This window comes from Harpegnathos saltator, unplaced genomic scaffold (assembly GCF_003227715.2).
Source record: "Harpegnathos saltator strain DR-91 unplaced genomic scaffold, Hsal_v8.6 scaffold213, whole genome shotgun sequence".
NCBI lineage: Eukaryota > Metazoa > Arthropoda > Insecta > Hymenoptera > Formicidae > Harpegnathos > Harpegnathos saltator.
In genome coordinates, this window is record NW_020229999.1 from 513,908 (window position 1) to 541,441 (window position 27,534).

The following is a 27,534-nucleotide window of genomic DNA, read 5'->3' on the forward strand; positions in this document are numbered from 1 at the left end:
TCGTTTGCGCCGCGATACCGTCGTCTCTACGATTGCGAAAGGAAAAATTTCCGTTACGCCGCCATGTTGCGCGTACGAAAAATTGGCGCCCACCGCGGCGGCGTCGTCGCTTTTTCAGGTCGCTGGGTCCCGCATCGTCGAGCTGCGAAAGACGCGAGCTCGAAAGCTGCATACACGACCAGTGCGTCTCCCGCGAGAGAGAACTCACCCGGTGAACGCGCTGATGCAGCATCTCGTTCTCCGTCGACTCTCGGCCAGGTCTCTCCGCTCGGTGCATGAGTACGCTCGTAAACCGTTACGGCGGTAAGCTCGAGCGCGTGCTTCCTCTCTCGATCGGCTCGACATCGCGCAGCTTCGCGCTCGTTCGTATTCGCGACGAAGTTCAGAACGCGCCCTTCGATTGCGGCACGCGTACGCGTGCGCGCCGCCGCAACCAATCGCGGCTCAGGTGGTAGAGGGTGCTCGGATCGATGCGCCCGCTCCGACCGGAGTGCGACGGCACAACCGTATTCACGTTGTAATGGTACGATTCGCGCGGCTCGGCGTGGCGCGGCGCCTGGCGACACCATCGGTCGCCGTCGACCCGGCAGGAGGCATAAGATAGACACCGATCGTAATTATCATCGCGTGTTACTCGTGTGTTAGCAGCCTGTCCGACCCGCTCTCTTTCTCTCTCTCTCTCTTCCTCCCCCTCTCGTCCATCCGATCGTAATCGCCCGCGTACACGCTCGTCGCTTCGCGTTTCATCCGTTCTCCTGGACCTCGTCACAACCTCAACACAGCCGGCTCGCCGCCCTTCTCAGCATCTTCTTGTTTACCCGCCCGATGGTCAGCCACACTCGTCGTCGAGGTCGTCGCGATATGAGCACGAGAGGGTCGCGAGCTGCTGCCGGTAATGACAGCTGTCAGAAGAGGCACATCGGCGTGACAACGCGGCCAAGCAGCAGGACGTCGCGTGGATCTCCAGCGTTGATCGTGAGTAGCTTTCTTTCTCTTTTTCTCTATCTATCTCTCTGTGTGTGTGTGTGTCTGTCTGTCTGTCTGTCTGTCTGTCTGTCTGTCTGTCTGTCTGTCTGTCTGTCTGTCTGTCTGTCTGTCTGTCTGTCTCTCTCTCTCTCTCTCTCTATCTATCCATCTATCTATCTATCTATCTATCTCTCGCTCCCCCTTTTCCTTCTCTCGCCGATCGCTTATCGCGCACTCGAGTAGGGTGGCTCGACGAAGCGCGTCGCCACGGCAGGGGTTGCTCCGTCAAACGGGGGTGTGCGCTCCGCTTCGACGTGCGCGATACCACAGTGATACGCGGTGCAAGGTGCGCGAGGGTCGCGCCGCTGCACCCCGAGGTCGGTGTACCGCGCTCACATCGACGTTGACGAGAACGAATTTGCGCTCGATATCCTTTCTCTTTTTATTTTCGCCTTCCTCTAGTCACGGCGCGAGAGTCAGGCTCCTTCGCGAAGAGCGACGCTCCTGTCTCCCGTTTTCTTCTTCTTTCACGCGAGAATTCATCCGCGCAATTCGCCCGCGAAATTGTGCGTGCTGCGTTCTCTCTGCACGCGTTCTCGCATCGCTGCCGAGTCCATCGACCGTTCGGTGTTTTCTCGACGGAAGGAAGAACAAGTGTGTGTGCACGAAGGGATGTAGGACTCGAGCGCGCGCGCGGTATCGAAGAGGTAGGAAACGCGAGATGCATGTCTGTTGTTCTTTCCTGAGAACGGGACAGCCGTGTTTGCCGTTCTTTGAGGAATTCAGACATTTTGGATGTCTTGAGAGAGAGAGAGAGAGAGAGAGAGAGAGAGAGAGAGAGAGAGAGAGAGAGAGAGAGAGAGATACTCTAGGACTATTCCGGAGTCTCCCCTTTCGGTGGCTTGTTTAACGTTAAAGCTGGCCGCTTGTTATTTACAAAGTGAAACGACGTCGCGCGAAGCGAGCGAGAGCTCCACATAACCTAATAAAGTTAGGATTCCAGACGGCTAGATTTAACATTAAATGCACGCTAGAAAGTCTACAGTCCGCGATCATGTGTACAGCCGTCCACCTTACTTACAAAGTTGATCGTTCCATTGTAGAGACGTTATACGCGTTCTCTCGTGAATTTTTAATTCCGTACGTCAGTGTGTGAAACGGCGCACTGCTTCAGCTAAGAATGTTCGAAAAATATTATATCCTCCTGTGTGAATCAAGGTCGCGCTTCCTGCATTCTTGATCTTCTCGATTCTTAATTCTCCAACTTCGCTCAATCGCACAGAATATCCGTCTGCGAGAGAGGGTTCCTAATAAACTTTTAATCGGGAGAAGATTGAAAATGCTGGAACTTGTTGCCTACACTATTAATCAGATCCTTTCTATTCTCGCAATTGTCAATCGCAAACGTATGTTCGATTGCCAACAGTATACGAACAAAGAGATCCCTTCGTTTTGTTCAACGGCATCAACCGGACTCTGACGTAGTTTTTGCTTGTTTCGAGTCTATAATTAATCCCCTACCTTCTGCCATCGGCAGTTATGCCTTTTCCGGACCTAGATTAGTCTTCGCACGGTTAGTTTGCAGGGCAAGCTTCGTTACGCTCGCGATATGGCCAATTAAATCGCGCGGTAATTAACCTTTTGCCCGCGTAATTATCCGTATTGACGACGTATTAAAAGAAAATATCATTTATTCCGTTTTATCGTCGCGCGACGGGGATACACGCGAGAGCACCTAAATTATTGCATAATGGATCTTTATTAAATATATAGCTACACCCCCGCCCCCGCCCCCGCCCCCTCCAAAAACTCGGCAATAAATCATCGCTTTTAGCGCGAGCTGAAAATATCTCGTCCCCGTAAACATGTCCTCGCAATAACGCACATGTATTTCGGTCTTCATCGCAAACGCAACAGTAAAATTTTGAAGTATCGAAAACAGCAAAAATTGCGGTAGCGTTATTACTAGATGCTATCATTAGTGTTGTCACTGATAAATCGTTTAACGTGAATACACTCGCGAATACACCCGTGTGTTTGAAGCACATTCGGAGTCACCTAGTCGACGAGGCTGACGTTCGCGTTATCGCGAAATTGATTTTCGCGTTATCACTAATACGCTGTCTATGTAACTCTCGTTGTATCACGATTATCTCCCGACCGTATTATGATCGTTTTTATCCGATCTCGCGATTTCCTATCGCACGCGCGACAATCGATGAAAGTAAATAAAAATCACGCACACGGGATGCACCCCACATTAATTGTCGTCGACTTGCAATCAGAGAGTCACTTTGTCCTCCGCTCCGATCGTTTGCGCGACGCCCGTTACACGCACGTTATTAAATAAAGTGAAGGGGAAAATGTAGATCGGGGAAAGAGCGCAAAGTAGAGGCGAATATGCGTGTGAGGAGAAGAGCAACTGAGAAGCTAAGAAACTAAGAAGATTGAGGGGCGACAGCGACCGTGGGCGGCGCATCGAAACGTCGCAGACGCGGTAATTACAGACGCGGGCGATTAAGTTAACCACACTTGGACTAATTCTCAATGCAATCACGTCGAACGTCGTTACGATATCGCAACTATGTAATAGTCGAACAACATTGTTATCAAACAGCGGCGTCTTCCAACCGCTCTCCGTGCGTGTATATACTTCCGATGCGCCGCTCCGCTCGCAGCACTGAGAATCAAGTTCTCTCGAGGATTTCTCTCTCTTCGGTACATATACCCGCCTCCTCTTTCATTCTTCAGTCGCCCTTTTTTAATATCGTCAATGCATCGTCGTGTACAAGGGTAGAAGACAGAGGAGCTTATTACGGTCGACGGAATCGAGTAATTTTCTATCGAGCCGCCGAGCTGTACATCGGCCCTCTCAGACGGCTGACGTATTACATCAGCCGGTATTAAGGGTGAAATCTCTTTTGTCAACGACTTCCCTCCGTAGACGCGTTCGATAGATCGCGGAGACGCACGGCGAAAAATAAATCATTCGTCGTCGGCGCGGCCGCAGCCGCGGCCGCAGCCGCAGCCGCCGCCGCCGCTAACGTCGCCGTCGATATCCAGCAGGGACGGTTTAGTGACCGATTTTCTCGTGGCCTGTTTTACGTAATCCCGGTGGGTGAATGCTTGCGCGACGAACGGACACTAGATAAAGCGACCTCGAGATAAGAGGATTAAATGTCGTCTATACGCGCAGCGTGCGCGACGAAAATAGGAAGTATAGTTGGAATGAGGGAGGGAGAGAGAGAGAGAGAGAGAGAGAGAGAGGGGAGGGCAGGAGGAGGAGGAAGGAAGGAGAAATGAAATCGTGCGTTTTTTTTCTCTTTTTACGCCTTCGTCCGCGCGTCACTTATGAAAAATCACGTCCATTCGTCTGTCGACGTCGCGATAGCATCTACGCGATTTCGCGGGAGAGATCCGAGATCGTGATTACCTGAATGTCGCCGGCGCGAATATTACGGAAACGTCGAGGCTTAGTTAGCCGGCCGTGATCGGTCGGAGCTCGTTTCGCAATTTGCATGGGCCGTTAATGAATTGTCTATCTTGAAATTTCCGCGCAATGGTCTGTTATCGTTATCGGGCGCTTCGTGAGTTTTATCGACTAGCCGTGGATTCTGCCCAATGATTGTCTGAGCGTTACGTACGAAGATAGACAGAGAGGGAAAGAACGGGGGCTCATCGAATAATCACGTTCAATTTTAAAGCGAGCACGCGGCCAGAAGTTATTGGAGGTTATTGATTCTTTTATTAATACAGACACGTGCCCGAGAGAGCGGCATAATAGGCTTTTTCCTGGCGATCGATGAGCAATCAGAGCGCTCGAGGACACCCGTTAGATTGAATTTGCGAAGGAAGTGGCGGATGAACTAATAAAAATTTGCATCGCGGACGTGCCGTAAAATTCCGATAAGCTGTAGGAAAAATTATCATCGGGAGCCGGGAGCTTTATCCGATAGCTATCCGACTTTTTACACAAATCCGTCCGGCCCCTGAAAAGTGCGAGTTAAATTAAAGAAACGCTCGGACGATTTATGCGAGACGCGAAAATGCGCAACGAGCGCATTGTATCGCGATGTATCATTGGGATGTACTACGCGACGCTCGGAATTATCGCCGGACGGTTATTCGTATTCGTTCTCGCGCGTGCAAATCTTGCTGTAAAATTACGAAATCTCCCGATACAATGCCGCGAAATTTACTTACCTCTCAATTTACCCTCTTTAGATTACCTTGTGAAGTTTAAGATTAATTCGCCATTCTCCGCGAGTTATACTGCGAAAACTTTCGAGCGCGACGGCCGCGTTCTTCGCCGGGCTTATCCTCCTTTTGCTTCGGCCAGGAATCGATACGCGATTTCTCATCGGGAGTATCGCGCGATCATCGCTCCCGTTTTTCTCGCGGGTTCTCCTCCTCGTATAATCCTCTAATTATAGCCACACGGATCATCATCCGCGGACTCGCACTTGTTTCTCCCGATGATTATGAAAAAAAAAAAACTCCCTACCCCTCTCGCGCGTTGTTACTCGAACCCGCAATTAAACTGTCACTCGTCGTTGACGAAGAACTTAACATCACGCCGCAATTAGCGACGACGATTTCATCGTCGTTGCACGCAGCGGCGGCTTTTATTGTTTCCACCGCGCAAAATAAATCACTCGCCGGCGTGCTTGCCTTAATGAATCGTTCGTTCCCAGCTCGCTAAATGTCAGGGATGTATGTGTGTGTGTGTGAGAGAGAGAGAGAGAGAGAGAGAGAGGGAGAGAGCCCATCTCTGGCGACCCGTGCAATAAAAATCCTCGATAAATCGTACCTGTATTAAGGATATCGGGTATTGAACAAATTCCAGAGTAGATCAAGCACAGATGAACCACGTACGCGAATAATAATTATACGCGCTCCTTATCGCGTCGTCTATCGGTCCGGGAAGATCCTGCCTTTTTTCTTTGAATTGTAATGTACGATGTAATATTCATGGGTATATATCGCGTATGGTGCATTTTATGTTACGCGTAATATCTGTAGTAGAACTTTTTGCACGTTAAACATCATACTGATCGATCCATCGCATGTTTAGGAGCTCAAAAATAATCGTGTGCTTGCCGTTATTGCGGGTGTGAAATAGTTTGGCAAAATAACCCCGTTTTTGTACAGATAAAAAGATGGAATATTCCGCAGCCATTTAGGTAGAAACTCTCCTTCCTCTCTCTCTCTCTCTCTCTCTCTCTCGTTCTCTTTCTATTTCTTGCAAAACTTCTTTCAGTATTATGAACCTCTTTTGCGCCGGAGAAAAGTTCATTTTTGCTCGATCTTGTATTTATTTCTTCAATTCCACAGTAATATTATATTTCTTCTTGTATGCACCGCGAAAACGTTTCGGCAAATATCGATTTAGATTTCGATGGAACATTCTCCCGTGCCACTTTCAAGTTACAGACCGCTATTGGCTGCCTGCGCGACTCGAAATATCGATATTATGTCATCGGAATTACATCGCTTTGCCATGTAAATTCTTGAAATAGAATCTGCGAGACGCGCGGCCCATAGGGGCCAAATAGTATATCGAAAAACGTCACGTAGTATCCCGCTGTACCTACTGCCGGTGAAATGGTGTACGAATTTCCCTGCGCTTTCAGGGTTACCGTTCCGTGATTTCTACAAGGAAGATAACTGCTACCGAAAGATCCTTTTGAGATTGCCAGCGTCGTCGTCGTCGTCGTCGTCGTCGACGACGACGAGGTAGAGGACGATCTGGCGGCGTCGTACTACCCGCAGGTCACGACGCAGGTCAGAAAGCGGAGGAAATCTTCCGATGTTCGAACATATTATGGCCGAGCCGAGGAAATCGATTCGGCGCAACAGGCGGAAGGAAATAATATCCGTTGCGGTCAAACTAGCCAGATTGCCTTTTGAGGCCTCCTACGTTCATTTCCGCCCGATATAACCGTCCAAGAAATACACCTCGGGAGACGGACCACGACGACGGTCCTCGGTCACGAGGTCGTTCATGATGACGCAATTTAAGACGCGAATATCTCGTACGTGTTTTATTTATCTTACGAAATTGCTGCTCGCGACTCTCGTAGCTCTGAAATTCGTACGGACTTGTTTGAATCGCGAAAAGCTCGGTGATTCCATATTCGGCTCTCTCTCTCTCTCTCTCTCCCCCCCCTCTCTCTTCCCTCGAGCGGTGGATAAATCAAACCACTGATCCCTCGTAATCGCAGGTCGTTAACAGGTATGAGAAATAGTGCTGCCCGACGATAACTCGGCAAGACATCCGAAAAACGCGCTCTCAGCGTTCTCAGCGCGGCGACTTTTTCTCGAGTTTAATTCCCGCCACCTTCGAGACCGCCGTAATTTCCGCCTCACCTTTGACGTAGCGCGTGATTAACTGCACGGCACAGACGGTTCGTCGTTCATTTATCCCGCGGTGTAATATTACCCGTCGGTGGAAGCGTTAAGCGTCGTCGCTAATTTATTGCGATACTCGCGGCGTGTCTCGGCACGGCTTTGGGTCGTGTTCTCTATTCATGTGAAGCCAACGTAATACGGTTGAAACGAGCACCCGACTGCTCCTTTGGCTCGTATAAAAAGGGAATGCGGACGAAGCCGTGACGGCGAAAAGCAAACTCGAGCCTAAGTAGAGACAGGCGGTCAGCCAGCCAGCCGGCCGGTCTGGCTGACCATGCGAGGATTTATTCACTGCGGCTCTCCCTGCCGACGAATTATTCTGCCTCAGCATCGCGCATCTGATTAGCACAATGTGCTGCCTATTGTGTACACACAACGGACATCTAGTATATCTGATATATCCGGTAAATTATGTTACGAGAAATACTTAGAAAATATGGCGCATATATATGTCAGATACTGGTAGTTGAAATTTCATTGTCTCGACGGGCGACGTCGATGGCCGACAGTTGCGATGAACTGATGCATCTCATTAATTTACGTACGAGTCGCAATTAACGCGTGATGAATTAGGACGTGTGATAAGTGGACCAGCCAATTATATGAAAATGAAAAATACATACGCCGGAGATCGTATTAATTTGTCGTGTCGTGAATCACACACATATGTCCGAAAATATTTCGAGTCGCGATTACGGTGTATATCTCTATCCCGCATATAAATTGCCAGGCAAACTGTCTTTCTAAAATATCTCTCCTTAAATCTGTGACACCCCGTATATAGCGCCGGCTACGACTACATTGCCCTTTTTGCGAAGTGCTTTCTGTAAACGACGAAACCCGTCACCGGAAGATAAATTGCAACGTAAATCTTTGGTAGCAAGACGCTCGCGAACGCGAACGGGAGCGTATTTATTTATTTAAGGCGCTCTGCGGCTCTTCCTGAAGAGACAATAGTTCCGCAAATGATAACGATTTAATTGTGTAAATATACGAAGAAGGTTAATGCGGGGAATTCATTAATGCTCCGTAGGTAGGATTTGCGACGCCTCACTTTGGCGACGCGGTCGTCTCGATATTTCGCCGAGGAAGCCCGGCATAAATCCGCGAGATCTAAATACATTTATACACACCACTGCCATCCGTTCGTTTCTCCCTTTTATTTCTCTTTCGTATAGACTGTACCAATATTTTATATGCGTCAACATCAGTGTCCTTCATCTAACCACCACCAATCCAGCAATCGAGCAATTTCTCCGAGTAAATTACTCGGTTTGATAATTTTCTCGATACTGCGCGCGAGAGACAAGATGTCGCGAGACAATATTACGCGAGTGACTGTACACCCACGGTAATCGATTCTGTCCCTTGGAAATTTTCACAAACTGAGAAGTGGCTACGTTTCTACATTACTCACAGTCCATGCACGATTAATAAAATAACTAAAACTTACGCTCGCTTATGGAGGATTGAGGCCTGGTCTACAATACGTGTCGTAAGTTGTAAGCCGTAAGAATTGGCGAATCACAGTCAATTATTATAAAAATAGTCGGCTATAATTAGCCAGTTCTTACGGCTTACAGTTTACAACATCTATTAATCGTGCATGGACTGTGAGTAGTGTAGAAACGTAGTCACTTCTCAGTTTGTGAAAATTTCCAAGGGACAGAATCGTTTACCGTGGGTGTACAATCGGATTTTTATTATGTGTTTTTCAAGTTGATCGAGCGCACGTGAGATTTTCCTTCCTTCCTTCGTTTTTCTTTATCAATAAAAGCATTTTTCGCCGTTGCACGCGAGCCGGTCATTAAAAGCGTCGACTGTCGTAAGCTCGCGTAATTTATGCCGGGTGAGCCGGTCGGACGCGCGGCTGCGTTAGCGTCGCGACTTTGAGCGTCTAATTAGATATGTATCATAAAATATTCTCAATGTGGGCACCTTTCTGCGTTAATGCATATTGGAGACGGAGGTGAGCAGTCGTCGTCGTAAAGCTCCCATTATCGAGCGCGAATCTACATCCAGCGTCGTCTCAGACGACATTGATCCGAATTATTCCGCGCTGTCAGGATTCTGCCGAGCGGACGTATTCACGTCGCGTTAATGGGATTCGATAGTAAATAAGATGTAAGTCACAATTACGCGACAGGTGGACGAAGACTGTGTTATCGCAACGGCCATAAAACCGATAATCGTCATTTTCTCTTTTTCCCCTCTCTCCCTCCCTCTCTTTCTCTCGGTGATTGCTAAATAAACAGCGATTACCTCTCCATTTGTGACATTTGATTTTATCATTAATATCGTAATATTTTACATCCCATGTAATTTCAATTATATGCCGATAAAACATGACTTTTTCTCTCTCACTCACACGTCGCGAGCGATAAAATGGTAAACCGTCGACGTCGTCGAAGAGGAGCGTTTACGTTCGGTCAGTGGAAAGGGGAAGTTAATGCGCGCGAGCTGAAATTGCGCTGCGAGCGCGCAAAATTGCGAAACGTTTGCTATCGCCGGCTGGCGGGGGGGGGGGGGGAAAAAAAGACCGAATTAATGATATCCGTAATTATTTTCAGAAGGAGCTACCGTCCCCATGCTTGGCAGCGGTTTTCCCGGACCAACTTTAAGTAAGTCGACCGATAGCGTAATTAAAATTTTCTCAATTAAATTCCTTTGTGCCGCGGAGTTATCTCGCAACGCGCACGCGCATGCGCGATATCGCACAGACGAGACCGAGCCATATCCGATAACAGAATTAAACGCAAGGACTGCGAACCGAATTAAATTTCTCTCCCCCTTCCCCTTCCTCTCGCATACATTTGCACACTTTACCCTCCGTGACATTTCGCGCATAAATAAGCTGAAAGTTTACATTGACGCTGTACGTGCGTAATTATAAATATATTCCCGTCGCAATTGTGCGCGTGATTCGCGTCGCGCGTTAATCGTATGTATCTCTCTTGTCATTACATTTTTGTTTTTCCTCTTCGAGATTACGTGGGATATGTGCGGCGCGCAAGGAGAAACGCAAACGTAAAAGGCTCGCGGAAATTTAAATATACGACTTGATAGCAAAACCGTAAAAATTGTAACGACTTCGTACATGTATACATGAGTCACTAAGAAGGCGAAATTGCGTTTCGCTCGGCGTAGAATCGTGCGCGAAGCATACGACTCGTGTCTCACTCGTGAAAGGTATCACCGGTGTTTATTCGCGACGGTAGGATTTGCTTATTCACGTCGACGCTATCGAGTGGCAGTTTTATTCGCCGTCCCGCGGCACGTGAACAAAGTTTGCCCCCAGCGCGGCGGCCGCGTTTTAGGAGCAGGACCGCCGAAACGGCGCGGCGCGCTCCATCTCGTCTGAATTCGACGATTGAGAGAAGTTTGTTCCCTGTATCGGGTGTATACGTGTGTGCGCTCACGCGCTATTCCGTTATCCCGTTCCGTTCAGTTCCCCGTCGATTTTAGGACGCGTGCGCTTGTCGTGTCGGCCGAACATCGCCAGGTCAGAAACTCCGGAGGCTCGCGCTATCGGAAAAACCGAATGTGTCGAATGTATCCGCCGATATCTCGCCGCTGAATATACTGAGTGTAGCAGCGTAATCCGACCGGGTTATCGATGTATCGGAGGCCGGCCTGAAATGAGGGAGAACGCGGGCGGAGAGGTCGTAATTTTTAATATTATAGAATCGCGCGGTGAGATCAACGGGGAGGAGGGGAGGGTTAATTAATGCGCGTCGCGGTGTTCACGTCACGGGCCTCCCTGACGAATCGAGCTGGCGGCGTGCATGAGGAGCGACGGGTGCCAAGTGAGTAATAGAATATCGCCTTTCCGCGGCACGTTAATTATGTAAATTCAATTTAATCCAATAGTAGAGACTGTTCTCCCGACGTATCCGTTTGACAATGAGAAACAGAGACGCCCGACGGGGGACGATCGACGATCGAATATACGGCGGGAGGGGGAGGGGGAGGAGGGTTCTCGACTCGCGATTTCTCGGGAGATGAGATCGTGAGTGACGCCAATCCCGCGACAGCATCGAGCGTTAATGGCACGTTTGACAGTCTGTCGAATCACGAGCGGCGCGATTCAGCGAAGCGCGATTTCGGGCCACTTTATATTCACCGTTATTTCCCGTCGACGCTGGCACTCGGTGCGCAGTGAAACGCGCGATCGAGACACGAGAGAAGATACTAATGATCACCGACGTGTGTGTGTGTGATCCACTCCTAACCCCGTGGCAGAAAAAGAGAGGAAGGATAGGAAAAAGACGAGCAGCGGCAACAGCGAGTCACGTTCTTGGCTCGGCTTTTATTTCGACTAGGCGACCTCGCGCTCGCTTGCTCGCTCGCTCGCTCCTTTTCCTCCTTGCTTGTCACTTGCAGAGCCTGCCAGAGCATGGGCGGCCGAAGAGCCGGCTCCGGCGGGAGCCGGGCGAACGCCGGTGTCCTCAAGGAACGTGCCAACATGTCGTTCATGCTGGTCGTCATGTTCTTCGCTGTGTTCGGCCTGATCGTCCTCACGGAGATATTCCTGATCGACGAGAGGCGCGGCGTAAGCGTAGGCGGCACCGGCGTACTCGGGGGTCACAGAAGCGGTCATCGATTGCCAGCTGCGCCCGATCGTCCGGATTACGGCGAAGTAGGAGTAAGTAGCAAGGAGGCTATTCCCTCCGCTCGGCGATTTATATAACTTCGTCCCAGCTGATCCTGCCCCGGCGACGTCACTTTAATCGCTCTACCCTCGCCAAAGAAATTGATTCCCATCTCGAGGAAGCTGCTTCGTCCCTGTTCCTCTCGCTCGCACACGTGTGCGGACACGTGCGCGCGCGCTTCTTGTGACACCCTTTTGTGACGATGCACCGTCTTCGGTGTCGGTTTCCAGTTTCATCTTATCACACGTAGAAAACTATTCAGTTGATACAATTGAATTTCAGTTAGGACAACCGAAACCTTCGGTTCCTCGGGAATCAACTGAAAATTCGGTTGCAACAGCAGAAAAATCCCGTTGGACGCTTTCTGTTGTCCTGAAAATATACCTCGGCCGGTCACCTCAGACGAACATCAAATTGTCAGGAATACAAGTCTCATTCGTTACAATCTATTATAGTTCAGTTGATGCATTATCGGATATTTATTGGTTATGGCAAGAAGCAGGTTCGCTGTCGTTTTTGCAATTAATGTAACGTTTCGCGAGCTAAAAAATTTGCTAATGTAGCGAATTTTTTCTTGTTTATAGTTAATGTATCTTTTTGACGCAATAATGCGGCTAATGATACAGGCTCATATCCTGAACTCTGTTTTATCATTAAGAGTGGTTTGTATAAGCCTTCTGATCGGCTGTGAACTACTTTTAGAGTCACTTTTACTGATGAAAGAGAATCCAGAATATAAATATACACTACTATCTTGCAGATAGTGTTGCAGATTTTTCGCTCTATGCTTTCGCTTGACGACTGTCTTCACACGGATAAAACAAAGCGTCTCTCTGAACGTTATTCAACTTTTTCAAACGGAATCTTTTCGGTCGCGGTAACTGAGAGATTTCGTTTTTCTTTACATGTACGATATAGTTCCACGCCTTCTGTAAGAGTACTTAGCTGCATACTCTGCTGCGGTCACTATATTTTCGCGACCGAAAATTTCTGTCCCTTCGATCGAAAGCGATTGTTGATGTGAATGGTTCTTCGGTTGGCGAAGAACACAGAACTATTCTGTTACTGCTTACAACTGAACCTCATGTAACAGAAAATTTCTAGTTGTCGCAACAGAATATTTTTCTGCGTGCCAACGTTACTCGTCGCGCCCTTCGCGAGAAGGCGGTCGCGTCTCGCAGTCGCGCACGAATGGTAACTAATTTGTTGTTAAATTGTTTCCGGAACTTTGAATTGTATTATACTCTCTCCGAGCGTAACAATCTATCCTCGGTATCTCGGAATCTCGGATAATACACGTCTTTCCGTCTCTGCCGTCTCTGTCTCGTGTCGCCTTCACTTGGTGTCGTTTTTAAATTGACTGAGCGTGAGGCGACATTTAATGTTTCATCGTCAATTTAATTAGCATAAATCAATTCAAACTTAATTCACCGTGCATGTGGGCGCGACGTCGCGAGATTACGCGGAAAAGCGGCATTCGCCGAGTTGAGGGAGCACGAGAGAAAACGCAGGAATCGGAAAAAGACACCGACGCTACGAGATTTCCGCCAGCTTCCTGTATTTCGTTTTTCTCTCTTCTTTTTTTTTTTGTTCGTGCGACCTACAAAACCGATATGTTTCTGACAGGTGCGAAAGCCGCGGTAAAGCCCGGGCGGCAGCCGGGCTACAAAGCGATTAATAAATCCGATAATCTCGCGTATTTATCTCGCTTCGTGCAGTGTTTCACAACGCACGCGTTCGCTACCGCGTGTTTGCCGCCGCGATCTCTTTCGAACGTTCGAACTTTGGAATTTATGCCAATGACCGGCGCGGTTACGGAACTGATTCGAGGACTCGATAGAGACAGAGAGAAAGAGGAGACTCTCTCTCTCTCTCTCTCTCTCTCTCTCTCTCTCTCTCTCTCTCTCAGAATCTTTCCAGCCCGCGGCGCGATTCTTAATGTCGAAGTAACTCTCCGGAAACGTCTTTCTCCTTGCCTCTGGTACTGGTAATAATCGAGCGCGCAGGGTCGTGTCCCGGCCGGAAAGGAAGAGAGGAGAAAACATAGATATCCAGAAAACTTGGAACTTGAAAATTCCCCGGTTGCACGCGAGAGCCTTCTCGCTCGTGGTGGTCGTGAGTCGCGGGCGAATTACCTCACGTATAAAACCCGTCCCGAAACTAAGTTACACTTAATGCTCATAATCAAACTTCCGGCGAAATAAAAACGCGGCCGCCGAGAAAAGTGCTAGTTTGTATGCTTCTTCGCTCGGCGCCGGATGAAAATAGCCGCGAGCGTGGAAACGAAGTACTACTTCGCCCCGCGGCGACGGTTAACCGGCTTTTTATTTATCTTTCGCGCGTAGCCGCGCGCGCACTATCGCGGGGCGGGGTGGGGGGAGGGAGTAGACCACTTCGAATTCGAAAGCCGCCCCTGCATCTGTCAGTTCTCGCGTCCCGCGTCCCTATCGCGGGAATCTTATTTTTATGCTACGCGCGTTCGCTCTCGCGGCATTTTATCGCAAATACGCGAGTGTACTGCATACCCTAGCGTCTCTTTATGCGTCCATTATTGCTCCCTCGGTAATCCTCGCAAGTACTTCCCGCCGCGAGCTAAAGAACACGAGCCTTCGGAAGCGCTCGACGGCGACTACGGCGGACTAAGGTCGCGACCTTTTGCGCAATGTGGCTCTTTGTCCACGTAGGACACGAACAAAGCGAGCGCACCACGGCGGCCGAAAACTCCGTCGTGTACGTTACAGGTGAAAGAGCATCGATTTTTCCTGCGCCGCACACGCATACCATTGTCGTCGTCGTCGTCGTCGTCGTCGTCGTCGTGGTAGTGCAGCCTTTCAGTCGTCGCGCTTGCAATGCCTGTTGCAACGTAGCCGACATAGTTTATGCACCCTCGCGCCCGCGCCGGACAATGATTCACGCGAATCCGGAACTCGAAGGAGAAGAAACACGGCCATCAAGCAGGCCAGGCGGGTGGTTGCGCGAAAAGCCAGAAGGAGTCAGCGACGCGGCCTGGGAAAGACACACGACCGCCGTGGAAAAGTTTAACCGGATACGACCGAGCGCCCGACTGACAAATTAGTTTGCTCAATCCCGTGGAACTTTCTTCATCCGTTTACATCTCGCCCTCCCTTCCCCTCTCAGTTTCTCATAGCGGAGTTGCGCACGCGCGCGCGAGTCCCGAGGTATCCCTGTAAAATTCGCCCTGGAAGAGTCGACGATCCCGGAATTTCGAAGTTTAACGTCTCGGTCACCATCATCCTCCTCCTCGTCGAGCCATATTTATGAGCTCTTGCTCTCCCCCCCCTCTCTCTCTCTCTCTCGCTCGCTGTTTTTTTCTTTGCTCGGCTCACTCGAATCGACCGCAATCAGGCTAACGCGGGTGGTTAACGGCAATTAAAGCGTCAACGTTAATTGTAGTTATCGATAACGGTTGCTGATCCGAGATAAACAACTCTCGTCACTCGTGTGTAGCGGGATGCATTTTCGATACCATAATGTATATTCAACGAGCGTAGTCCATGTCAATAATTACACGAATGATCCCTATAATCACTGAGAGAACACAGCGCACAACGACAGCGACTAATATTTTGATTGTAATATTAACAGCCTTTGTTATATTTAATTGAATGACACGCCACGAGACCGCGTGCAAGTATGCTCGATAACCATTAGAATATCCTCTGTTTGTCGGCGATCATTTTCAGCCGAGCTCAGCGCAAATTAAAACGTTTGCGCCCGGCGCACGGCGCGGCGGAAGGAAGCAAACGCGAAATTGTCAGCTTCCGGGATATTCGCACCGTCGCGCGTCCCCTCTCGAATCACACTCGAAGCAGTCCGCGACGGAACTCGAGAACTCTCATTCGCGATTTTTAAAGCACGCCGCGCGACGTGCAGAAAAGTGCGGGAGGATTTATCTGTGAACTCGAATTCCTCGGATGACTAGAATTCTCTCGCGAATTATAAATCGCCCGAGGCGCTCTTTGATTGCAGGAACGATTAGAGTGAAAAAGAGAGGAGCGGCAGGGGAGATGAAAGAAAGACAGAGAGAGAGAGAGAGAGAGAGAGGGAGAGAGAGAGAGAGAGGGAGAGAGAGAGAGAGAGAGAGAGTAAGTCAGACTTTCCTCGGATCGTCATAGACCACCGCTGCGGAAGAACGACCTCTCAAACTTACTTACTTCGTTCCGCTTCTCGCGTTCTGCAACAACGCGTGTGTCCCTTGTGTCATCGCGAGTAATGGAATTGGGGTTGGATCGCGGGGGGGGGGGGTGAAGCAACTGGGCGAGCACTTCCGCGCGATCTACCAGCGTGACGCGCGCGATAATTCCCGCGAGGAGATACATGCCACGAGTCACTCTACCCTCGGGGGATCTTGCTGTCTTCAGGCCGAAGATTATGCCGGTTTGAAGGGTAGCTTCGACGAGCACGTCGGGTTATTGGTTCGCGGCGAGGACGGCGGCCAGAAGACGGCGATACACCCGGATCCGCGTGGCTTACCGAGCTTACCGCCCAGCTTGGAGGCTCGTCTGCCGCAGTTGGATCAGAACCTGAAGGTCACGCATGCCGAGTGGTTGCCGGTCACCAACACTAGGTACGTACACACACACACACACACACACATGTAGCTTCGCGCGAACGAGCTAACCCTGCAATTAGCGGCATCGAGTGGGAGCCGAGCTCTCCGGTGTCTTTCCGCCCCGCACGGCAAGCTCGGCCTGTCAAATTCGCGCTAGCCACGCGATGAAACAAAGGTCGTGCCATTTCGCGCGCTGGATTATTCTCGCGGCGTTATTATTAAATTCGGCCTTGCCGCGCCGTGGGAGTCAAAATGCGCGCCTCCATGCCTCGCGCGCGCGCGAGCACATTTAATTGTGAAGTCGTTCGATCCTTCCGCGTGGGAAACAAAGCGCGGATCGGGTGAGCGAGCGCGACTCGGTCAGCAGTGCGCGCTTTGTAAATTAATTTCGTTACTAATTGTTTCGTCGTGAAACAATGTCCACACGCAGCGGGGGAAGCGCGCGAGCCGCTTCTGCTCGGCGGGTGTAATTCCGTTATCGCGCGGGGGATCTTGAAAGCGTCGATTTATCGAAAATCCCATTTCACTCGACGCTTCGCATCGCGCACACGAGGGATTTTTGAAATATCAATCTATCGAAAATTCGATCTCTCACCCCCTCGCTCACAGGTGCGCGCGCACGCGGCGCTATTCGCCGCGTGTCGGTGTTGCGCGCGAGCAACACACGTAGACGGGTTTGCGCATTAGCATTCCCGGTCGTATTATACTTTTAGACAAGGTGCGAAATGAATTATGCATCGCGCGGATGCGGGGGTTGAACGGTCGCGTTTCTGCCTCGCCCTTTCAGGTTCAAATTCTTCGTTTACTCGGCGTACTTCGACGACAGAGTCAGCGGCGCCGGCAGCCCGGCGGCGGCCAAGAGTCTGGGTGTGGTGCGTGTGATCAGCGCTACCAAGACCAGGGGTCCGGAGCGGGTCTGGTGCAGGCTTTGGTATCGACAGCAGAACGGCGCGAATGTCACTGCCTCGGTAACGGTAGCTGCCAAAGTTAAGGTACGCGCGCTGTGTGTGTCGTGTCAGGCTTGAAAAACGATCCCGTCTCGAGACGCGTCGTCGGAACAGAGTCGCGCGCGCGCGCATTTTCCCCCCTCTCTGCCGCCCCCTCGCTACCTTTCCGCCGGCTTATCGAATTTCCAGCCGCTCCTCTAAAATTTATTATTTTCCTCGTCTCGCATGCTCGCGCGCCCGCGCCCGCGCCCGCGCCCGCGCCCGCCGAGATAAGTTTCCCCGCGAATGTTATCGACGTGTACGAGTCCGAGAGACGCCGGGCTATTGTGTCTCTGTAAGAATCCTTCGACTCTTCTGTTCTATTTGTGAGGCAACCATTTGTTTCCTTATTAAGTGGATGTATTTAACCGTGCGATCGATCGCGAGTCGTCTCTCTTCGCGGTATCCGAGCCACCGAAAATTCTAGAGAAAAGGCCAGCGAGAGAGAGAGAGAGAGAGAGAGAGAGAGAGAGAGAGAGAGAGAGGAGGAAAGCATGACGAATCGTTGTTCAGTTCGTTTGTTCGTTTCACCGGCGGCTAATTATTGTTTACTCGACACATATCTCCCCCTCACCGTCGCCGTGTCCCTGTCGCTGTCGAGGTGTCGGCGAGGTGGCTCGTGGCGAACGCCTCCGCGTTGACTTTCAGGTGATCAGGGAGAATTGGAATCTGAAGTACAGTGCCTGCTTCGTGATATGTCCGTTGCCTAAAGAATCCCCGACGGCGGACAAGGTGCCGGAGGCGGTCAGCGTCGTGGCGAGGCTGCGGGCTGCCCCGACGAACCGCATCCTCGTGCAGAATCGTCTCGAGAGCAGAACAAACGACAAGGAGGCTCTAGCCGTTTGCGTGAAGCCTTTGCATTATTATTACAACAGGGTACGTCGATCGACTAACTGTACGACGTCGTCGTCGAGCGGCTGACCTTTGCGCCTCGAGCGGCAATTCTCAAGCGTCTCACGAGGTGTGGGACATTCTTGTTCTCCGGTTTGAAAATAGTCCCGCTGGGAGATCCTTTCGGGTTTTGTCTGTCCGCGTGGGTCGATTGTTTGTTTGAACGAGCTATGTGGGGAAAAAGAGGGGAAATTGTTTGTTCGAGAGGCGGTTTGTCCGTCGTGAGATCGCGACGAGGCCGATTATCGTCATCGTCGTCGTCGTCGTCGTCGTCGCGCACGCTTCACCTTGTGACGTTCTCAGGTTTTGCAACTGGTGGAATTCATCGAGTTGCATAGGCTCCTGGGCGCCACCCACGTCACTCTGTACAATGACACCGTAGGCGCGGCGGCCGGCTGCGCGCTTAAATATTACGAGAGCAAGGATCTGGTTACGGTGCTGCCGTGGCATCATCTGGACATGATTTCCCAGCGGGAAATTCGCACCGAGGGCCTCTTCGCGGCGCTTAACGACTGCCTGTACCGATCCATGTACAAGTACGAGTACGTGGCGCTCGTGGACCTCGACGAGTACATTATACCGAGGCACAACGACACCATAATCGACCTGCTGCGGTAAGGCTTTTCCCGAGCTTGGCGCAGACCTTGCGCTCATCGCGCTCGGTCGCGCGTCAGCCGCGCGTATTAAGGCGAAAGTCCGGCATTTTCGCTCGTGCCGCCGCGGCGTCGCGCGGGATTTGCGTTTCTTGCGACGCCTCCCGTCCCGTTCCTCCCGAAATCGAAACGTAACTCATCGTAACTCGGAATCACCGGGTGACGCTCGTTAGGCGTCCCTTTCTTGCGTCCGTTTCTCGAGCACCCAATTCGGACTCGCGTGCGACGTTGGCGGGGCGCGTTAATCTCGCGGCGAATTGCTTTTGCCAGGTGGATGGGAAATCGGATCAATATCAAGTCCACGGGCGCGTTCTCCTTCCAAAACGCCTTCTTCTACCTGCAATGGGCCGACGACCCGTTTGTGGTGACTAGTCGTACACCCACCGAGGCCGGCCTCATCACCCTGAGGAAGACGCGCCGCCGCACCAAGCTGCATCCGCACAAGCAACGCTCCAAGTACATCTGCAAGCCGCAGGACGTGGTCGAGGCGGGCAACCATTTCGTCTGGGAGTTCATCCCGGGCCACGGCACCCTGAACGTGCCGTCGGACGCCGCGATCCTCCACCATTATCGCGTCTGCGAGTTCGGCGGCGACGATTGCATCAAGACGCAGTCCACCGTCGATCGTACGGCCTACAAGTATAAGGACCGGCTGGCCGCGAGCGTGGACAGGACGTGGACGGAGCTGCGCGCCGAGTGCTCGCTGCCGGAGCTCGACCCGGTCCCGGTGTTGACGCCGCGAATCAAAGTCAGCCCGTTGGGCAAGTCGGTGAGGTAGCGAAAGACCATCGTCGAGATCCTCTGGGACATTGGCAATTTCACCGGTACACCGAAAGTCGCGAAGACCTATTTCTACAATTACGGCGCGCCTTGATTGATTACACCCTCGCGCGACCACCGCGAGGCTGCGGGGACAGGGTGGCCTCCTGCCTCCCGTTGTCTTTTTTTACGGAACATTATCGTCGCGAACGTCGAGATTGTCTTTCACTCCCTCACTCGCTCGCTCGCTCGCTCGCTCGCTCGTTCGTTCGTTCGTTCGTTCGTTCGTTCGTTCGTTCGATCGTTCGTTCGTTCGTTCGTTCTCTCGCGACAGCCGAACGCGTTTTCTCTTCCTCTTTTCTTTTTTTCTTTTCTTTTCTCTTCTCTTTTCTTCTTCTATCTCCGATCGGCGCGGGGAGCGTGACCGCGTTTTCGAATTCGCAGGGAAGCAGGAGAGGCAAGAGGGAATCAAACGAGGGAAACGAGAATTGACGGAGGCTGTCGCGAAATTACCTAAAGAATGGGCGCAACACACGCTCGTCGAGACGCGGATTAATCATATTTTTCTACGTGACGGATTCCTCGAGCGAGGTCGGCGATGTCCGAAAGACAAGCTGCCGCCGAGTCAGTGAATCGAGTTTGTCTCTCTCTCTCTCTCTCTTTTTCTCTCTTTCTCTCTCTCTCTCTCTCTTTTTCTCTCTTTCTCTCTCTCTCTCTCTCTCTCTCTCTCTCTCTCTCTCTCGACGCGACTTGGCGCTGCGACATACATGGTGCTTTCTCTCTTACGATTTTATACGAGCTCTCTCGCGCGCGCGGCGACCGCGCGATCGTCCTCCGGCAAATCGTGCCGTCTGCTAACGAAGATTTCTTACGGATGGCCTAAATTATACGGGCTAATGCAAAAGAGCAGCTGGCGATAAAAGCGAGTATGCATAAACGCGACTTAGATTAACCTGTAATTATACCGTACGAGTGAACTTTCTCTCCTCTTTTGTTTTATTTCTCCTCTCTCTCTCTCTCTCTCTCTCTCTCTCTCTCTCTCTCTCTCTCTCTCTCTCTCTCTCTCTCTCTCTCTCTCTCTCCTCTCTCTCTCTCTCTCTCTCTCTCTCTCTCTCTCTCTCTCTCTCTCTCTCTCTCTCTCTCTCTCTCTCTCTCTCTCTCTCTCTCTCTCTCTCTCTCTCTCTCTCTCTCTCTTCCTTTCTTTTTCTCTTTCTCTATCTCTCGAGAATACTTGTAAATCCGCACAACATATTAAACAAATCTTACGCATATCCATAGAATCGATATATAATTAGCATAGTGACATGTATGTATAATATGTACCTAGGAATGTTAGGCATTTGAATTTCGAGGAGGCGCCGTAGGACGCGCGCGACGATCTCGGAAGAAATGAAGAAAAAAGCTAGGATTGTCTCCCCCTCCCCCCCGACGTGCGTTGTCTTCGCCGCGGAGACGGGGGAGACGCAACGTCGCCGAGACTGTGAATTTATTTCAACAGAGAGGCATTAGCCGAAGTCTTTCCCAAGATCTTCTCCAAGGGCTTACAAAGAACTTGGAATTAGCGTGTAATTCGTTTGTTTTACTTCGCGTAACGATATTGTGCCCCGTCACCGCCGCGCAGTCGAGCACGAACTGCACGGTCGCGCTTTTGTGATATGATAAATTTATCGTGCAATGTCGTTTGTAGCGTTCGCGAGATCGGTGGCGGATTGAATTGCAAGATCGTCAGTCTCCTGTCCGGACAAAGAAAGACGAGAAGGTAAAGGGAAAACAAAAGATACATCGTAAATTAATGCCGAACGAACTTTTTTATACAGCAGGAGAGAAGTCCTCTCTTTCTCTGCGAGCGGAAAAAAGAGGGACGCGGAATATCGCGAGGTTCTACGATTATATCGCCCGGTCCGTCGTTGTCGTTCTGCAATTGTTCGACGAACGGACAGAAAGGGTTTCTGTTTGGTTTTCTTTTTTTTTTCCGCGCACGAGCGAGTCGCGTCGCGTATTTGCGACGATGAGGTCGCGCGGATGAACTTAGACGGATAAGATGTTTCGAGTAGATACACTTGCGAGGTGGCAATAGGTGGAGGTGGAGGTGGAGGAGGAGGAAGTGGAGGTGGAGGTGGAGGAGGAAGAGGAGAAGGAGGACGACAAGGAGGAGGAGGAGGATCACAACACCAGCAGCCGAATCGATACTTTAGCAGACGAGAGCCGGATGTCGCTACGGCGGCGGCGATAAGACTCGCCGACGACGGCGAGTATAGCGCAAGAGTCTTTCTATTTCTTTATTGATACGAAGAATCATGTTTCTTACGCGCACATTTTATGTATATATGTGTATACACGCATGCGAGCGTACGCGGACGCGTACACGGCATATAAGGTAGACCTAAGTAACGTGTGATCGGTGCTGAAGTCGACGCTACCGGTCGGAACGTCGGCCGTGGATTGCGTTGACGAAGTTAATAAATATAATACTAGGACAATATGCACCTCTCGATTCTCCTCCATCCGGCTTGTTTGTTTGCTCGTTCTCGTAAATACGCTACCGTGTTTGTACGGTACGATTTATATATACATACTCAGCGGTATCGTTTCCATACGTTGTATATTTTTCTCACCAACCCGAATACACGTTTTCCCCTGTTTACCCCGCAAATGTCCACAGAAAAGAAATGTGATGGAAAACGAGCGTGACGGCGGACTTTTTCGCGGCTTCCGATTCGCGATTAAAAGTCCTCGTCCGAGTGGTCGATCTTACTGACGGCCCGCTTCTCTTGGCCGGCCTTGAGATTAAAACCGCCGATATCGGTCGTCCCGACGGAATTTAACAAGTCGTCGTCGTCGTCGTCGTCGAGGTCCCCGTCGATCAGCAGATCGCTGTCGCTGTCCAACGAGCCGTCGCTGTCGTTCGACTCCTGGATCGTGCCTCTCTGCCGGCCGGACATGCTGCCGTAGATGCGCCGTTGGCCGTACTGCATCTTCGAGGCCCTGCCGGCTGTGGCTGTGATGAGAAGTTTCCGTTTAGTTTCCAAGGTAACGCGCCGAGCAATAAATATTTCGTACACCCCCTCTGTGGGGATTGAGCTTCTTCTCAGGGAAGAAATGAGTGACTCTGTTTGATATCGCGTTATATTGTGGAATAAAAATATCGGTACCTGGTTTCACGTGGGCGGACTCGACGGACTTTTCCGCCGCCGTTGCTTTCGGATTTGTCAGGGAAGCGACCAGGGGCTCCTGGAGATTCGTCGCGAAGATCGAGTCATTCCCTTCCATCATGCTCTCGAAGCTCGTGTCCTCGGCTCTCATTTGCTCCAGTTGCTTCCTGGTCGCGGCTTGCCTGCGATCGAGCAGCGTGCGTTAATGACATCACCGTATTTGTATGCTTTCTGTTTGTACACCTACCGTCTTTCGAATCTTTCCTGCTCCGCCTTAGCCGCGTCTTCGTACAAGTGTTCCAGATACGCTAGATAGCGGAATTTCTGCAAGTAATCGTCGTACAAAGACCTCAGCTCGACCTCGAGTTTCTCGAATTCCTCCATGAAGGCTGGACGGACTTTCTTTAACGTTTGAAGTCTCTTTTGGTTTCTGTCGAGCTCCGTCCGCCGTCTTTCGATCCTCGCGTCCAAGTTTTGCTCCGTGTCCTTGCGAACAGATGACGAGTGATTGAAATCATCGTCGTTGAGGGGAAAAAAAAAGAAATACCTGAACGTTTTAGCGAGGAAGGAGATGTATGGAGGTCTCGCGGGTAAGTTTAGAATACGACGGAATCTACACCTTGACATTGTCGATCTGCTTTCTGGTATCGTCCATCTCCTTGCGCGTGCTGTCGAGGACGTCTTTTAAAGCCACCTCGATCTCCGAGGTGTCAAACTGCCGGGCGACTTTGGTATTGCGAATCTCACGGAGCTCCACTTCTCGGCCGAGCAGGTCGAAGAGAGTCGCTCCATTGATGGTCAGTTGACTGGCGAGCTGCCGCGTCGTTTTCAGCTCGTTGATCTTGTCGGAGATGTCGAAATTCACCGCGGTCTGATTGCTGGCGGGTCGACCTTGCTCGACGTCGCCGCTGCTATTTTGCGCTTCGTACAGCAGCACGGTCATTTTCAACATTTCCTTCACCGCGTAACCGTCCGCTTGATACAGCTTTTTCGTGTTTAATTTGACGCTCGTCTTTAACGCCTGCAAACATTTGCGATTACAAAGTATCCACGTGTCAAAGTGACGCGCGAGTCGTAATGTATACGGCGTGGCTTTGAATCGCGCGACTTCTTTGTCGCTAATGTAGAATCGATATTTTTTATTATCATAACAAAAAGGTCGCTCAGTGGTTTTGGTTTGGGACACCTTTCGCGTTTGGAAGCTCTTTGGAGATGTCGACGACAGGGGATGGAAATATGTGTCAGTCGAAAGTCGATAATTGAAGTACACAAAGGGGGAGTTTATAAACTTATTCGAGGATGTACGCGTTGCATAAACGCGTGTCGTTACCATAAACTCTGCGACGGTGCGTATCAATGCGACGCGCTGATCTTCGATATCGTGATCGTTAGAAATATCGACGTCCGGGTCAAAGCGTTTCACCAGCCAGATCAAAATCTCCGCGACTAGAGGGAAGTTCGGTACGCGAAAGTTTGCGATGGAAATCAGCCTCGGGTAGCCCAGCACCCTCATCATCTCCGTGAAATCTACGCAAGCAGACACATGAGTGATGTGGCTCGCGATTCGCTCGCTCGACTTACGCGTTGATTACACGTCAGAAGTAATAAAATATTGAGTTACATACTACGTAAATCGCGATAGGACATTTCTGCACGAGGAAATACGCCGAAAGACTGAATCACACTGTGATTGAGACACGCTTCCACAGGCCATGTGTTTTCTTATTGGCGCCTCGACGTTGCCATAGAGACGAGCCACCTGTACTGGCGATAAATAAGAAGGAGCGTTCGATGCGCCCGGGCGATCGATATTTCTCGTATAAATTCGTGTTTCTGAAGAGCATACAATATAGAATTATGTGAAATCACGCGACTTAAGGTATTCTTTCTTTATTTTGTCAGTTATTTTATATATCTATATATATATATATATGCTGTACAGAGTGATTAGATGGGTAAATTAATCGAACTAGATTATTTTAGAATTCAGTGTGCGGGACTCGTCTGCTTTGCTTGATTTGCGAACGAATTCTCTTTTCATGCAGTCTCTCCCTGGCGGCTCTCAATAGATTCTTCCTCTTCTTCTCCTCTGATTCGGGTGTTGGTTTTGGCGGTTCCACCAGAGTAGACCTAATCATTTCCCTTAGCTTTTCTAAGGCATCGGCTAGGTTCAAGTGTTGGGATCTTGTTAGGTCCGACTGGATTACCAAGTAACCATCCTTGTTTACCTTGTTTTTATACTGAAACAAATTTGGTGATTTTGTAGCATCGTAAACAACTGTTAGTGTCTTTTGTTACTGTCTGCAGATATACCACATCAATTAGATGCATATACTATAAATGTAACTTAACCAATGCTTTTAGAAAATTTCATTCATGAAATCAACATTTCTGCAACATTACTTACTTGTTCTGCTAACTTTGTTCTAATTTCCTCTGACAGCCAGGTAGCAGTACTCAGTTGGAACCTCAGATCGACTTTGGTGTTAACACGATTGACATGCTGCCCTCCTGGCCCACTGCTAGCACTGTACTTGATATCCAGCTTGTTCATGGGTATGAAACCATCGAATTTCAAGTTAGGATCTGGCACCTGAAGAGCAAAGAAGCGGTATCGTCGTATCATTCCATCATCGTAGAGGTTATGTTGCTCTGGGCGATACATCAACGGGATTCAAAGCATCGTGACTCAGAGCAAGGTAAAACGTATATATTTATTATAGAAATATTTTTAAATTTAAATTAATGTACACTGACAAAACTCGGGGTGTAGAGCTTCTGTCTGCTTTCCGGGTACAAATTCTCCAACGACAAGGCACTCTTAAAACTGAACACTCTGTCGAAATTGTACGACAAGCTTTGATGTTTCACGTTGTTTTGTAAAACTCTCAGACATTGTCGTCCGACAAAATTCATCTTGATCCTCGTTCACCCTCGTTACTCGAATTTTTCGAACCAAAACACTCGGGGAAAGTGTATGGTTATATCGTAACCTAACCTAACCCTAACCACACTCTCTCGCGAGTCGCCATCGTAGTTCGAGAATCGACCGTCGAGGCGCGCATTCGACATTTCTCGAATTTTCAAATTCGGAAGATGTCGCCGCGATACTCGCTCGATGTGGACGCTCGTCAGGAGGTTCGAAAGTAATCGCAAGGTAATACGGAATTCCGAGGCCGTCTGAATCTCGCGCGTCCCCAAATAACAACGTGATGCATCTTGCGACAATTATATTTCGCTGGAGAAAGTTGTCCTCCTCGTCGGCATTTCTCTTTTCGCGTACTGCTTTTCGCCGGCTGGATCGAGCGTCGTCTCGTTTCGTTAATCGAACCGCCAGTCCGCCATTGCTTCGCGGTCGCGCCAAGACCTTTAGCGGGCCCATTGTTGTGTGTAAGCTTCAAGTATTGGCGCAATCGCAGTTTTGCAAGCGTCCGCGGATTGCGGCACCGAGCACATTCTGAAAATCACGGTAATAACCGACGAGCGATCCCGCCGCAAGGACACGGAACTCTGCGACGCGACTGTGTTTTTTCCCGGCGAAATACTGTGACAAGGCTAACGCTTTACGGGTTAATGCTCCGCAGGCGAAAACCATCAACGATCATTCGCCGCTTGGCGCGGCTTGCTTTCCACGATCCATCGAGCGTGAAACTCGGGACTCGTCGGCAGACTCCTTGCGATGTCCCGTCCCGCTTGGAACACGGTCACAATCTGAACATCCTCGCCCGACTACATCGGAGGTTAACGACGACAGTGAGTTATGACGTCTTGCGTAGCCGATTCTGGCGAGTTGTCTTTTGTAAATTCTAACATGATCAAAGAGGAAAATGGGCATTCCCAGGCATATTAACTCACTCGCATCCACAGCGTGACGATACGCGCTCGGGAATTTAGGTTAGGTTTTATACTTTTTATCAAGTTTATATATATATATATATATACTTTTTATATTATTATATTATAGTTTATATATATTATTAAAACGATTTCGGATCTCATACACACAAATAACAATGAATTACAAATAACATATGAGGATGTATTTAATAATTTATTTCGTTTTTTATAATAATATTCATAATATATATTGAAGTGACAATTTAATTGGCGTATAAAGATAATGTAGAGATGAATACAGATATAAGTGGCCTATTTATATTTAAAATGTAATCGCGACAGACATCGTTTGAGACATCGTTTCGTCTCAAGATACTCGTCTGAAATTATACACATATCGCAGCGCGTTTCGCAAAAACGTCGGCGAGAGAAATGATTAGTGAGAGAATTACACACATCTGTCTGTCGCTCCGTCTGAGATCTCAAACTTAAAACGAGAAGAGAGAAATTAGCAGTTTCTAAGGAGGCGGCTCAGCAGTTACGGCCGTGGATGCGAGTGGGTTAATAAAAGCGTAATCGCGGCGAGGGACACTGAGAAGAAGCCCCGTCTTGATAATGGCATTTGAATCGACATATTTTATTTATGCAAATCGG

At 49.9% G+C, this 27,534-nt stretch overlaps 4 protein-coding genes across 7 annotated transcripts in view; 2 read left to right on the forward strand and 2 right to left on the reverse strand.

Annotated features, from left to right (window-relative positions):
- Positions 1 to 501: 501 nt before the first annotated feature.
- Positions 502 to 20,834, forward strand: LOC105189887 (uncharacterized). Of its 4 annotated transcripts, none has more exons than XM_011152275.3 (8): positions 503 to 975; positions 9,948 to 9,998; positions 11,761 to 12,022; positions 16,412 to 16,617; positions 17,390 to 17,594; positions 18,237 to 18,464; positions 18,783 to 19,093; positions 19,403 to 20,834. In XM_011152275.3, exons 3-8 carry the CDS (start codon positions 11,774 to 11,776, stop codon positions 19,908 to 19,910), a joined length of 1,707 nt encoding a protein of 568 aa, XP_011150577.1. In that variant the 5' UTR covers positions 503 to 975; positions 9,948 to 9,998; positions 11,761 to 11,773; the 3' UTR covers positions 19,911 to 20,834. The 4 variants fall into 4 exon arrangements, with proteins under 4 accessions (XP_025154064.1, XP_011150577.1, XP_019700091.1 ...); XM_019844532.2 differs by lacking the exon at positions 503 to 975 and adding an exon at positions 1,195 to 1,673; XM_025298278.1 differs by lacking the exon at positions 503 to 975 and adding an exon at positions 6,333 to 6,750.
- A 1,640-nt stretch (positions 20,835 to 22,474) lies between these two features.
- On the reverse strand, positions 22,475 to 24,917 carry Cluap1 (clusterin associated protein 1). Its single transcript, XM_019844533.2, has 6 exons — positions 24,669 to 24,917; positions 24,374 to 24,570; positions 23,663 to 24,064; positions 23,291 to 23,529; positions 23,044 to 23,225; positions 22,475 to 22,889 (listed from the first exon to the last, which is right to left on the reverse strand). Exons 1-6 carry the CDS (start codon positions 24,688 to 24,690, stop codon positions 22,615 to 22,617), a joined length of 1,317 nt encoding a protein of 438 aa, XP_019700092.1. The 5' UTR covers positions 24,691 to 24,917; the 3' UTR covers positions 22,475 to 22,614.
- A 3-nt stretch (positions 24,918 to 24,920) lies between these two features.
- Positions 24,921 to 26,062, reverse strand: LOC105189889 (peptidyl-tRNA hydrolase ICT1, mitochondrial). The gene is made up of 3 exons (XM_011152277.3): positions 25,801 to 26,062; positions 25,451 to 25,636; positions 24,921 to 25,283 (listed from the first exon to the last, which is right to left on the reverse strand). The coding sequence occupies exons 1-3, from the start codon at positions 25,957 to 25,959 to the stop codon at positions 25,023 to 25,025; spliced, it is 606 nt and encodes a 201-aa protein (XP_011150579.1). The 5' UTR covers positions 25,960 to 26,062; the 3' UTR covers positions 24,921 to 25,022.
- A 558-nt stretch (positions 26,063 to 26,620) lies between these two features.
- LOC105189890 (Peroxidasin) overlaps positions 26,621 to 27,534 on the forward strand; it is a 46,535-nt gene continuing 45,621 nt past the window's right edge. Inside the window, exon 1 of the mRNA XM_011152281.3 lies at positions 26,621 to 26,796. The gene's annotated coding sequence lies outside the window, so the exon portion shown is untranslated. The remainder of the gene's footprint in view (positions 26,797 to 27,534) is intronic.

Coding starts and splice junctions, on each gene's coding strand:
- Cluap1 (XM_019844533.2), bottom strand. CDS start 24,690: ATGTCCTATCGCGATTTACGTA. Junction 24,065..24,373: donor GCACCGTCGCAGAGTTTATG/GTAACGACACGC, acceptor AAATGTTTGCAG/GCGTTAAAGACGAGCGTCAA. Junction 23,226..23,290: donor CAGGAAAGATTCGAAAGACG/GTAGGTGTACAA, acceptor GCTCGATCGCAG/GCAAGCCGCGACCAGGAAGC.
- LOC105189889 (XM_011152277.3), bottom strand. CDS start 25,959: ATGAATTTTGTCGGACGACAATGTCTGAGAGTTTTACAAAACAACGTG. Junction 25,637..25,800: donor AGCTCTACACCCCGAGTTTT/GTCAGTGTACAT, acceptor TTTGCTCTTCAG/GTGCCAGATCCTAACTTGAA. Junction 25,284..25,450: donor GAACAAAGTTAGCAGAACAA/GTAAGTAATGTT, acceptor AATTTGTTTCAG/TATAAAAACAAGGTAAACAA.
- LOC105189887 (XM_011152275.3), top strand. CDS start 11,774: ATGGGCGGCCGAAGAGCCGGCTCCGGCGGGAGCCGGGCGAACGCCGGT. Junction 18,465..18,782: donor TGCATTATTATTACAACAGG/GTACGTCGATCG, acceptor TGACGTTCTCAG/GTTTTGCAACTGGTGGAATT. Junction 19,094..19,402: donor ACCATAATCGACCTGCTGCG/GTAAGGCTTTTC, acceptor TGCTTTTGCCAG/GTGGATGGGAAATCGGATCA.